At 36.4% G+C, this 13,406-nt stretch overlaps 1 protein-coding gene across 4 annotated transcripts in view; it reads left to right on the top strand.

The window, feature by feature from the left end:
* Nucleotides 1-11,180, top strand: part of LOC131045184 (cleavage and polyadenylation specificity factor subunit 3-II) — a 135,807-nt gene extending 124,627 nt beyond the window's left edge. For all 4 annotated transcript variants that reach the window (XM_057978721.2, XM_057978735.2, XM_057978729.2 and 1 more), the window contains 2 exons: nucleotides 3,351-3,447; nucleotides 9,960-11,180. In XM_057978721.2, coding sequence (XP_057834704.1) covers nucleotides 3,351-3,447; nucleotides 9,960-11,000 — 1,138 coding nt within the window. In that variant the 3' untranslated portion in view covers nucleotides 11,001-11,180. The remainder of the gene's footprint in view (nucleotides 1-3,350; nucleotides 3,448-9,959) is intronic.
* The last annotated feature ends 2,226 nt before the right edge of the window (nucleotides 11,181-13,406 follow it).

The following is a 13,406-nucleotide window of genomic DNA, read 5'->3' as shown; positions in this document are numbered from 1 at the left end:
GGAGCGGAAAAACTCAAACCACATTTTAATGGACCATTCAGGGTCATCAGGAGAGTGGGAGTTGTGTCTTATGAGTTGGAGCTAACAGCGGGTAGCCGAGTACATAATGTCTTCCACGTACCTCAAAAAGGCGCTTGGGCACAATGTGATAGTCTCTTCTGATTTGCCTCCTTTGGATGAAGAGGGAGAATTGGTGCTAGTTCCCGAGGCCATCCTTGATGTCAGAGAACTATTGTTGAGGAGAAGGACCATCAGAGAGTATTTGGTTAAGTGGAAAGACTTAACAGTGGAGGATGCTACATGGGAGAGTGAGGAGATTTTACAGCATCCTGGCTTGCGATTGCTTGAGGACAAGCAATTTTGGGAAGGGCGGACTGTAATGTCCCCTTCTTAGTGATGATGCATTCAGTGGTCCATTGGCCTATTCCAGAGACCTATATGCTATGTGGAAATGAGGATTAGGGTTTCCATCTTCTGTGGACTTCTTCTCGAGCTTGTCAGGGTTAGTCGGGAGGGAATTCTTCAGTCCTGCTTATGGTTTCCTCCTAGGTTTTCCATGAACTTCAGTATGGCATAACATGCAGTTGACTCTTGGGTGAAATGTGAACTTACTATTTTTAGTAAGTTAGGGTTTCGCTATCTAGATGGTGTAGTTTTACTGAGCTTTCCAAGCTCTTTCTTTGGGGGCAAAGATCATGATTTTCAGAGCAGTATTTCATGACTTACTATTTTTAGTAAGTGGTAGTTTGGGCATTTCTATTTTTGGCAGTCTTGGATATGATCCTGATCCAGCGCAGTTCAGTGGTCTTCATTGCTCAGCTTCATCCTGGATTTTGTTGATAATCAGTATGGGAGTTATAAATTATTCAATTAAATATTATTTCCTTCTTAAGGTTTAATATTTAATTATTTTATTACTGATTAATAATATTGGGAATTGTGCATTATATGAGTTATTCTAAGTTTGCTAGGCAAATTATTTGTGCCATGAAGGGGGACGCCAAAATGAATAAGGAGACTTTATTTCATGTGTCAAAGTATATTTTATGCCAAAAATCGTGGTCTCCTTTGCTAGGCGTGGGTTTGACTTAGGGAGGGATGCCATACTTGGGTCCACCATTGAAAATGAAATGCAAATTGGAGAGGTGAATTTGGTGGGAGTTGAATTTGAATTTCAGACTTGAAAATTTATATATATAGGTGTTTGGCTCCACATTTGGTAATCGAGAGAAAATGTAATGTTATGCTGTCGGATTGATTCTAGACTTCTTCGAGGGTGAAAACCTCCTAGACTTTTCAATTGCAGTTTCGAGTGTGAGACATCACTCCTAGCTAAGGCTCTATTGTGTGGATTTCGTGGTGTTCTGGTGGATTGCGTGTGTGGATTTGAGAGAGTTGGTTTGCTGCTGTAATTTTCAGTGTTGCTGGTTTCTGTGTGGCTGAAGCGAAGTTTCGATCCTACCTCCCTGCCTATGCACCTATCATTCTTGGTATCGGCTCTTTACTTTCCTATGTTGTTGATGAAGATATTTGTAAGTTTTTAGCCCTTGGTTTTGAGTATTTCATTTTTAATTGCAAATCGTACTTTTTTGCCTGGGCATACTTTCTGGGTTGTCCATTGGGAAGTGTGATGTTAGTCATGTTGATGTTATCTCTCTGTTTGTACTTGGTCACCTAATGCATAGTGTTGGTTTGGGTGTGATTTGAGTGATTTTTGAGTGAGATATGAACATTTTAGAAATTCTTGAAGTTGCTGGTGTGCGTGTATTGATTTCCAGAATTTCATAATCACACATTAAATGAGCTTTTGGGAATTAGTGACTGGTTGGAGATATTTATCAGCATTGGACAGCATTACTCTTCTATTCTAATATTCTATTTCATTATGGTGTAAGGTTGAATAGTAGTACTATCAACCAATTCTGGACTGTAAACATACCCACTGAACAAGTGGAAGAGGTAGACTTGCCGCCTATTTTTTGATATTTGTAACTCAGTCCTCCCACTAAATAAGTGGTCGAGTGATAAGTTTTATGTATTGTCCTCCTGCTGAAATATGCGGTAGAGTGATAGCTTTATGTAATGTCCTCCCGTTGAAACACGCGGTAGAGTGATTGAGCTTAAGTTTCTTGTTGTTTTCCTTGGCTGGTTTACCACCAAGAAGTTTAGTTTCTATCCTGCTGGATAAGCAGAAGGGGCTGGCTTGCCGCCCGTGCATTGTAATTTCAGTTTGGTTTATGGTGCTAACGATCCCCGGAACACCGTATGCTCTCACTCTCCCAATTTGGGCTCTCAGTAAACAAAAGGTGGAAGGGTTCCCTTTCAGTTGTTTGGATTATTTCTCTAACCTTAACGGGTTATGGTGTTTGCTTTGTAATTCTCATTGAAAATTTAAAAAAAAAATTAAGGGTAATATTACACTCGCCTAAGCCAAAAACTCACGATTTTTTGAAAACTCGCCAATTTTTCAACGATTAGTGCATCTATGTCTGTTAAAGTTTTTGGTTCCCAATTTGGAGACCTAGGTTCAAATCCGCAAAGTGATATCTAAGGTGGAATTTGTAGTGGCGACTCTTAGCTTTTCATTCTTTGGCCTCTAATAGTAATTTTTAAGTTGTTGCTTTTACGAAGCTAAGTATTTGTTTCAGTTGGCTTCAGTGCTTGTTTAAGATATTCTTTTGGACTATAAGAAATCTAAAAGAATTCTTATGAGGTAATAGAATTTGTTCCAATGTTTATGTGCAATATGAACTTTTTGTTAGTGATTTGAATATAGGACATCTTGATCCTCCGGCTTGTGCCAAAATAGTTGAAACTTCAATATGGCACTAAAGCCAAAGTGCTCCAACTTATTTTTTTCTGCTTCACAGGTGATTTTTGGAGCATTTTTATGCTACTTTTAATTCCAGAACTTGCAGTATTTCGTAGGAAAATCCTCCTTCAAAGTATTTTGGTCTTTTTGTGCTTCAGATCAACCTTTGTTTATAGTAGGTAAATTAGTTATTAGTTTTAAATAATGTTCTAGAAGATTTAGAATGCTTATTAGTTGGCTACATTTTCTAGGTGAACTTCACTTTAACTGTTGAATACTTGATAAAAACAGATCTGATATTCATGACTGTAAATGTATCTCTAAAGCAGTCAAGTTATTAGCAGTATCAAATACCTATTCTTAGAATGCTGATAATAACAAAAAAAAAGCTAATGAAAAATATGTTAATTTGTAGGTTCTGTAAGTTTTAGGTGTTATTATTCATTTTAATGTGGAAATAAAAACCTCTTGACTGCTGAGAAGGATATACTTACATGAAAATTATTTATTATTGTGGTTTGCTTTTTTTTACGTTTAGATATTGCATAGCTGGAACTGTTGGACACAAATTGATGTCAGGAAAATCTACAAGAGTCAAGGTGGACAATAGAACACACATTGAAGTTCGTTGTCAGGTTTTGTATTGCTGTTGCTTATGCTTTTGATTGTACATTTCTTGAGGGCATATTCTCTAATCTGTACTGTTTTCTTGAATTATTTCTACATTTAAACAGAAATTTCGAATGCACTCCATGTTTAACTCTATTTAAAGCTAAAACGTACCATTATCCTAGCTTTGATGTCATGGTATTCATCTTGTGAAGAATTGTTGATTTTTGAATTAATAATAACTTGCCAACGTACAAAAGTTGAAGTTTTTCAGAGTTCAATCACTTCTCTTGAAAATTTTACTAGTCCTGAGTGCAGGCATAAACACCATGGAATCTAAGTGCAGGCATAAACACTATGGAATCGAACTTCAAATTCTTTAGTACACTGGCACATTACCAATGAACACAAAATAACACCATGTATGGTAACTTTCTCAAAGGGCCTCTCCCTCTCCTTCCTCTCCGTTCTGGCCCCCCTCCATGTTTAATTCACTCACCTGCCTTTGCAACCACAAATCCCCCACCCATTTGCATTTTTATTGAAAAACATGTATTATTGAGGTTACTTAGTTTGCAAGCTTTGTAGTGAAGGTTTACTCAAATTTGGGGATTGTGGTTTTGTATTGATTCTTTAATTTGATTTACCAAAGTGTTTGTGTCCTTATGTTTAAACCTATTTAAAACTTTAAATCCTTGTGTACTCACACTACTCAATCTCTGCACATAGCTGAACAAGGTAAGCATGTAGTAATCTTAGCTAAGTTACCGGTTTGGATTCGGGTATGAGAACCTGGTTCGTGGGTATGGGCAAATTGTTTTTGCCTTTGGGTTTATGGGTTCAGGTTTGGGTTCGTCTGTATATATATATGTGTGTGTGTGTGTGTGTGTGTGTGTACAAAAATTTAAAGAAATATACAGAATTCTAAAACTAAATGAAAATCATACAATTACAAAATTGACAATCAAAAATAATAATTGTTTTCTAACTTCATCAATCATCAAAAGGATCTCAATTGAGATCATCATCGTTTACTTCAAATTCAAATTCAAAATCATTTGAACCCAAAGCAGCACCACCCCCACTAGGTGTAGCTATCTCATGAATCATCATCATCAGCCATAGTGACTCTAGCAAGATCATTAATAGTTGCATCCAAGTTGGTACACTTAGGGGTTACATCCCAATGTTTTGTTGAGCCATCCTTGTAATGGTGTTCCTTATGTGTTAGAAGATGCACATTAGAATGAACATAAACGAAGTCTTCTGCTTTTTTTGCAGCCACTTCACTGAGTGGATGGAGTATTAATCCATTTCCGTTCAACAGAAGAACTTGCAACTTATTGAAATTGGAGAGAAAACCAACAAAACTAAAAAATAAAAAACGCAAAATAAATTAAAGAATGTTAAGTGCTAAAGTCTACAATACAAATGTTAAAAAGAAAAAAGTAAAAGGAACTTGTGATAGAATCTTGATTGCAAAAGGTTGGAAGAACATATAATCTTGACCATGGAGGTACCAACATGTAGTAGCATCCATTTTGGACTGGTCATTAATAGAACAAGGGCAGTGATTTCTTCCTGAGATAAACACGACAAACTCTCTCCTAACATTTTCTGCCACTCTAGTATTTGTGAAGAGTCTAGCGAACTTCGGCTTGTACCCACTAGCAACTTCAGTATCTCTATAATGTGGAGTTTTCCCTAGCAAAGAAAGTCCATCAAAGCTATAGTACCTAGGAGATAATGCAAGGAGGTGCAATAGCGTGGTCATCTTGTTCCAACAATGAAGAATGTTTTTTCCACCCTTTTGAAAAATACTTCTTTGGGGTCATTCTCTTTTTGTGCTATTATGACTTTCATTTTTCCTATCATGGTTTCCATGCCATCATAGACTTCCCCCAAACATGTTGTATCTGCATCAATAAACTTGATCACTCATGATATGCTTGGTGAAATTCAAGACATGTTCCACATGATCCCACTAATTGTCATCCAAGATCAATTACTTAACCTTTTGGGCCCTTTCAGAATTTGATTGCTTCCAAAGGTTACTAATAGCCATCGCACTCAATGCCTCTTTCACCTTCAAAAGTTGTCTCATCACTATTGTATGTGATGCAAATCAGGTCTCGGCAACCTAGGATCATGTAAAAAATATTAAATATGTCAATAACACATTAAAAAATATTATATACATATTAAATAAATAAAATTAAAGAAATAAATTGAATTTATCTTCAACAATTCCAACCTCAAGAAACTCCTGAAAATGGCTTGTGACATGGTGGTTTGTCACAAACATTTGGATCTCCTCACCCTCTTGGTATATTTCCTTCACCCACTCTATTTGAGTGCCAATTGCTTGCATCATTAACAAAAGGGAGTGTACTGTGCACGATGTTCAAAAAATGCGCTCATATCTTTGCTCAACCAAAGCACCTGCAGGCCTGCAAACCTTTGCATTGTTTGTAATGACTTGGACAACATTTTCTGACCCACCATCTCTATGGACTCAATGAGGATTTTGGAAATGAACTTTGCATCTTTGATTTGCCCCTCACAATCAACTGCCCTCAAAAACATTGTTTCGTTGGGGGACATTGCAATAACATTTATTAATGGATGGTTTTTGCAATCTTTCCATCCATCAGAAACAATAGAAACACCCAATTCAACCCAAGACTCTCTAATCGGTTCGAGTGATGTCTCTACAAAATTCTTCTCTTGCCAATAAGGTGGTGCTCACCTTTCACCTTTTCATACCTAGGGCTTGCGAAACCAGTAGGTTCACTATTGATTGCCACCACCATTTCTTGCTTATATGGTGATTTCACCAAGTTGAATGGAAGACCATTGGCATAGATGCAATGTGCAATTTTTTGCTCTACAATATTACTTGCTTCCATTATAAATGTCTTGTCCAATGGGCCTCTTTTGCGAGAAAGATTGGGATTGGTATCTCCAAGAAAGGATGATGGGAGGCCTTTACCAGTTGATGATTTGTGGGTAAAGTCATTGGTTTTTTCTTTGCAGACAGATGAGCTCTTAGTTTTTCTCTCTCTAGCATTCTATCAACTTCTTGTTCTCCAATGAATCTTGTTGTTTGTGTGGCAAACAACCCTTTCTTATCTAGCCCTTTACACATTTTAATCCCTTTCCAAGGAGGGCCACAAAAGTGAAGTTTCACTCTATAATACGAGCACCTATGATTGGTTTTACAAAAATTACAATTCCAATCATATCCCCCACCTCCTGGAAGTTGTGCAAGCATTGTAGTATAATTCCATAAAGGAGATCCTTCATCAATTTTTATTTTTTTGTTTTAAGTCTTTTGACGCCCACTCACTGAACTCGAACTTGTTGCCATTCTTTGCTATTATAAGAAATTACACATTTTTAAATTAGAAAAAAAATAAAATAAATGTAAGCTTACACTATGTATAAGCTAATGAAAGTATAAAAAAACATTATGACAAATAGTAGAACATGTTTCTCTATTTTTCTAAAAAACCAGTGTTCCACAGGGACGCGTCCCCCCCCTTTTTGGTCGCGTCTCGGAGACGGGGATGTCTCCGGGACAGGGACGTGACATCCCCCACCGTCCCGCCACTGCCACCGCCACCCAAACGCCGCCAGAGACGGGGAGACGTCTCCATGTCTCCCAAGGAGATGTGGAGACGTCTCCATGTCTCCTTGGGAGATGTCTGGGCATCTCCCCGTCCTTCGAGAGACGTGCAGACGGGGAGAGACACCCAGACGTCTCCCATCACCCCCATGTATATGCAATGTTTAAAATTAAAATTTAAAAATTGACATTTTTGGGGGTTAAGGGGTAACCCTAATTGGATGTGGGCCCCTTGACCCCAACTTGGGGGCGCTGCCCCCAAACCCCCGTCAAAAAATATAGGGGGAAACCACACTAATGGAAGTAGGGAAAATTTAACCTCCGAGTCTGATTAAGCTCCATATAACAACATAACTAGCATTGAAGAAATATTGGTATTTAGATTTAGTATTTCAAATTTCCTATAGTTTCATTTGAAATGTAATTCTTATACTATTATACTGTCATACATCTTTTCAAAACTAGTTTTTCAAGTACTATATGTATATGTATAACTATATCAGCACCACCACCCCGCCACCCCCCCCGCTGCCATCCCCAAACTTAGGCCCTTGGTCCTCCTGTCCCCAACGCCCGTGGAACACTATAAAAAACTTTCATAAAAAAAAAAAGAGAACTTGAAAAAATTCTTCAAAAACATGAAAAAATTCATTAAAAGACTAGAGAATAGGGTTAAACATTTACCTTAAATGATTTAATCTCCTTTGTTTGAGCTCTCGTCCTTCCTCAAGCACTCCACAATTGATCTAGAGAAAAAAAAAATAAAAGTGATTTTTTAATTGTTTTTGTCACTTTTTAAGTGACGGGGTGGTTTTTGGGGTTGGGTTTGCCTGGGTTCTCTATGGATCTGGGTGTGCAGACCCACAACGAACCTGGGGCCCTTGGGCACACCCGGGCCCGAGCACAAACCCGGTCCAGGTGCATTGTCCTGCATACGCGAATTTGGTAACACGGAATTTTAGGGTTTCCTTCCAGACAAAAGGCAAAAATATCTTTTGCCTTTAGTTGAAAAATGTGTTAGCCTTTTGCCTTAGGTGAATTCCAAAAGACACGCCTTTAGTTTTATCAACACAAGCATAAACCACTTTGAAAACACTATGCATATTGTGAATAGGAAGTGCAAATAGTTTAGATCATGCTAACTTTTGTTTACAAGGAGCTTCCTATTTTAATTTGTAGAGCGATTCTACTGCACATCTGTTCTGTTTTGTGCATATTGAAAGGTGCAAATTAAAATGCTACACATACAAGACCTTGAAGACTCAAGAATAGGAGATTCACCAACAATGTACAGCAAGTATTTGTGGTCCCCCATGATGGTCTACTAGGGTTTCATGCAACTCTTTTTACTTCACCTACAACCTCCTTTGCACAAGTGCTTAAGTATCTCTTCTCCATGCCTCCTTTATTCATGCAGCTGCCATTCCGTTGCATGCATTTTTACTTTATTTTACTTACTATGGTGCAAGCTGTTATTACTTTATCAGCTTCTGCATTTTCGTACTTTTAGCCACTAGCTTAACTATCCTCCTTATTTTCCACTTAAAGCCTTTGGTTACACATATATTCTCCTTTTAAGTGTTTCTACTAGGAGGGACCTACCTTGTCCTTGTTTAGACATTGATATAGTAGACACATTACCGTAGTTGACATATACACTGCCAAATATATTTTTCTAAATTATTATTTTTCTATCTTAAAACAAAAGAAGTGCAGAAAAGTGAATTTCTTAATTATAGAATCTAATGAGGGCTAGAGTTTCCTCATTTCTGAAGTTACCAAGGCTATGCTAGGATGTTATTTGGTCCTCTTTATAGTTTACTCAATGGAAGAAACATTATTTCTTTTATTGATATCATAAATATTACAAAATCTGAGTTTTCACAAAAGTGTAACTAACCCTTGTCCTCTTAAGATGAGTATAATATATAGTGAGAAACTAGGTACTGACAATTTGAGACTCTCGACCAACTAATCTTTTTGACACTCTTGATTACAACTTAACCGTGTCTTAAGTGGATGCTTAAGACAAGGATACCAACCCAATATTTGTTTATCTTCATATAGCATTAGATCTTTTCTCATCATACATCAAGACATGACAACAATCACAAAATATCACACAAAGTTAATATCAGAGAATGATGACAAAACTGTTGATTTGACAAAGTTGCAATGAGGAAATATGAACTGGCACTTCATGTTCAACAGATTATATTGGATTTATTGAAAGCCAATAAAGAAAGAATCAAAGAATTGTGACTTTCCATGTTACATGCAGTTATCCTCTAAAGCTGAAACTTATCTATCAAGTCTTGGAATGCACATGAAATATTCTAGGTTTTTGTTTTGTTACTACCTCAAACCTTAATTACAGATACAGGTTGTAAAGAAATTTGCATGAAACATTCTCTTAAACCTGTAAATAAAATGCAGACCATGAACCATTTTCTGAATCGGGTAAATAAAATGCAGACCATCTCCCATAACATTAAGATCAGATGTGACTCATTCCTTCTAAGTGCAAATAAATGAAAGGATAAAATAGGATATTTGGAAGGGCCAAAATATTGAAGTCTAATACTGATGCCATACAGACCTGGACTATACAGAGTTGACCTATTTTTGGTTAACTCTAATATACTTTTATGGAAAATGGTCATTGATCATTATTTCATGTCCATTGAGTTATTTTAGGGCTTGCAAATGTGTTAGGCATACTTAGTATTTGAGTTATCAGACTCTTCTATTGTTTTATATAATTATTCCCCTCTTCTTTTGCAATCTAGTAAATTTTAAAAAACTAGATGATTGTTTCTGATGCATGCAGGAACATATCCATAATTCATATACAATATCTGGAATATCAAAGGCTATCAACTTCTTTATTAAATGTTTCTTGTATGGCAGGTGCATATGTTATCATTCAGTGCCCATACAGATGCAAAAGGCATCATGGACCTTGTGAAGCATGTTTCTCCACGGCATACAATTCTTGTTCATGGGGAAAAGCCTAAAATGGCCTTGCTAAAGACCAGGATTTCCTCTGAGCTGGGAATTCCATGTTATGATCCTACGAACAATGAAACTATTGTTGTTCCTTGCACTCATGCTGTTAAAGTTGATGCCACAAAGCAATTTCTAAGCAACAATATGTGCATGGCTAAATGCATGAATCAAGAAAAAGTTGCCCAATTGGACCTAGGCATGCAGCATACAAAAATTCTTCAAAATCTAATCACCAGAGATAGAATATCAGCTGAGGGTATTGTTCTCATGGAAAATGCACAAAAAGCTAAAGTTCTCCATCCTTCAGAAGCATCAGATGCATTTATAGACGAAGGCCATAAAGTTAGGTTCAGATGTTGCTGTCCCGTTTACATTGGTGCAGGCAATGACACAAACCCAAAAAATTTGTGTGATTCTGAGAGTGAATCATGTGCCATTAAAGAACATACAGAACCATTAAGAAAGAAACATTGTTTCAAGTCCCATGATAATGTGACTGCTGACATTGAGCAAGAGCCTGGTATACATCATGGTCATAAATTTTCATTTGCTATGCAAACTTTGGCAATGGATTGCCCTTCAGAGGTGATAGATGATGGAAATAAGGGAGCGTCATCTATGAATATGAATGCTACTGTCAATTTGTCGTCAGATAATGGTTTTCCATTTTCATATAAAAGACTCGATTTACTTCATTGTGTATATCTACAGTTAGTAAGATGCCTGGGAGGTTTGGCTCTTCAGGAACATGAGGATCACATACAAGGGAAGTCACTTCGTATTCAAATTTGTTCAGATGAGAAATGTTTTTATAGGATATGTGATTGTCCTGAGAAAGGTAGACAAGCAGCTATCTTATGCTGCAGTTGGGATGAGGAGGACAATGGACTTGCAAACTGTGTAGTTACTTTACTTAGAGGTTCGCAGTTAAACCTAGACTGACTCATTTAAAATTTGAGCGGACAGTCGACAATATTTAACTGGAAGTTCTATTAATTCATAGAAACTTTCAAGGTAAAAAATGTGTGTTATTTTGTGTTAGCAGTCTCTATTCATCAGAGAATGTTTTTTCACTGTTGGCTCACCGTGTATGAATCTAATTGACTAATCTTATATCTTTCACTGCTCTGTCTACATGTTGCATTATCTCTATGTTGAGATTTTGTTGCACGTCACTAAGGGTGGGGTCCCATGAGAGGGGCTTAAGCTTCTATTTTTTAGGAAGAGGAGATCCCATGAAGAAATGGGTTTATTTGGAATCTTTTCTTAGAAAATATAAGCTCCTACTTTTTAGGCTTGCAAATTTGAGAGGGTGAAAATGGGGTGGGGTTAGAAATTGTCCCACCACCTTGGGGATGTTATCTGCCACTTGTCAAACATTTTAGTTTAGAATCTAAATTTCCTTTTAAAATTAGTTTTGGAGGAAAAATATTTTTTTTTAGTTGTTATATCACTACACATAGTATAGAAGACAAAGCTATTATACTAATGAGTCCACCAGCTTTCTTAAATTTCAGAGCTTTAACTTTTAAGCTGAACTCCACTACAAAATTCATGGGAGCCAACAGCTTTAAAATTTTCTTAAAAAATCTCAGCAGCTCCATCTCTATTTTTTAGGAAGCCCCCCTCCATGTGACCCCGCCTAATTCCCCCTCACAGTTTTCATTGGATTCGTCATGTTTCCTGTTCTTATCACCAATGAATGTTCTTTGTGTACCCAAACATTCCCACCCTTTTGAGCAGGAGTAGGCAATTCTAATGCCTTATTGAGTGAGATACTCAAGATGTAAACCAGTATCTCCAGCCCTAGATAAAGGCACACTTGTGTGCATACATTATCTGGAAGCAGAACTGAGCTCTACAACTCTGCCAAATAGCTTAAGATTTAGTGACTTCTTAGTAATAGAAAACTGTGGTACAACAGAGAACGGAGTTGTGTTTTGTGTTCATCTTTCGGCTAAGAAGTATGGAAGATGTCCAACTTGTCTGTATTTCTGTTAGGGAGCAGTGCATTAGGTATTAATGTTGCATTCTCATATTGGGTAGTGCTGATTCCAGTGATTATCACAATATTCTGAGAATGGTTAAAGAGTTTCAAATAAAATCTGCTTTTGTAAGTCGAGGAGTAGGACCCCAGTTTCGCAATTTTGTACTCTCACTGTTGAATTGGAAATATATATACTTCCAAGTTTTTCTCACTAGTGACTTAGATATCATATAACAACTGAATTCGGAAGTATTTGCAAATTTGAGCTTTAACTTTTATTTACGGAAATAGATTTTCCTGTTGTAATTGCATTACAAATGCTGCAATTTGATTAAGTCACTTCGTCTAGTCTGGTTTAGAAATTGTGCTTTTAATCTTAATAATCTTATTGTCACTAAAATTTTGTGGTTCTTATTTCTCCCAAAAGAAGGTGTATCTGGTTCTTGCTGTAAATTAACATGTGATTGTTATCCTTTTTTGTTTCAACACTCATATTATTTGTCGTCCTAGGAAACTTGCTACATCTTCTATGGTTACGTGTTTTTGAATTTGTGAAGTCTTTTCTTTAAGCATAGTAGGCTGTTTGCTGTAAGGTTTATTTATTGTTGAAGGTAATACCATTCTTGATATGGTCTTCTCCATATTTATCAATCAAAATGCAGAAATCAACGCATTGTTATTCTTTATCTACACTGTTTTTCCATGTAGAGTTTTTCCCCTTAATGTGACATTGATGACAACTTCTTTCAGTGTGTAGGTTAGATTATGGGACACGATTATTTCTAGTCGTTAAGTTATGTGTTACTCTAATAGTCTTATATTGATATTTATAATGTAATTCAACTATTGCTGTTTCATCGATGAGTGGTTTAAACAGTTTTCCAAGGCTATCATAGTAGTTTGATAATCGCTAAAATACCTATTATAATGAGATTGTTTATTTTTGGTTTTATTGTTGTGTTGTGCATGCCATTCGCATATTGTTAACATGTTATAAATAAATTGTTCTGGGATAAGCTCTTAGGATTATAGGATTATAGGATTATTCTTGAATTTATTATATCTATATCTGTACATTGATCATTTTTAAGAAAAGACCCTTTAAAATAGACATTAGTTTGCATAATATTTTCTGCAAGGAAATAAAATACATGCCATTAGAATTCAAAATGTTGTTGAGTCATAGAGAAAATTAGTAAACACCATAGATATATCTAAGGGATAATTAATTAGTTAATCAAATACAATCTAATCTTAAATAAATCATAGTAGTTGAGAATAAAATAACTAAGATGTGTTAATTCAAAAGACAAATTGGGAACACACAAATTTAACGTGGTTTACCAATTTGGCTACATCCA

Source organism: Cryptomeria japonica, chromosome 3 (genome assembly GCF_030272615.1).
Source record: "Cryptomeria japonica chromosome 3, Sugi_1.0, whole genome shotgun sequence".
NCBI classification, from domain to species: domain Eukaryota; kingdom Viridiplantae; phylum Streptophyta; class Pinopsida; order Cupressales; family Cupressaceae; genus Cryptomeria; species Cryptomeria japonica.
This window is presented reverse-complemented; position numbering and strand designations above follow the sequence as displayed.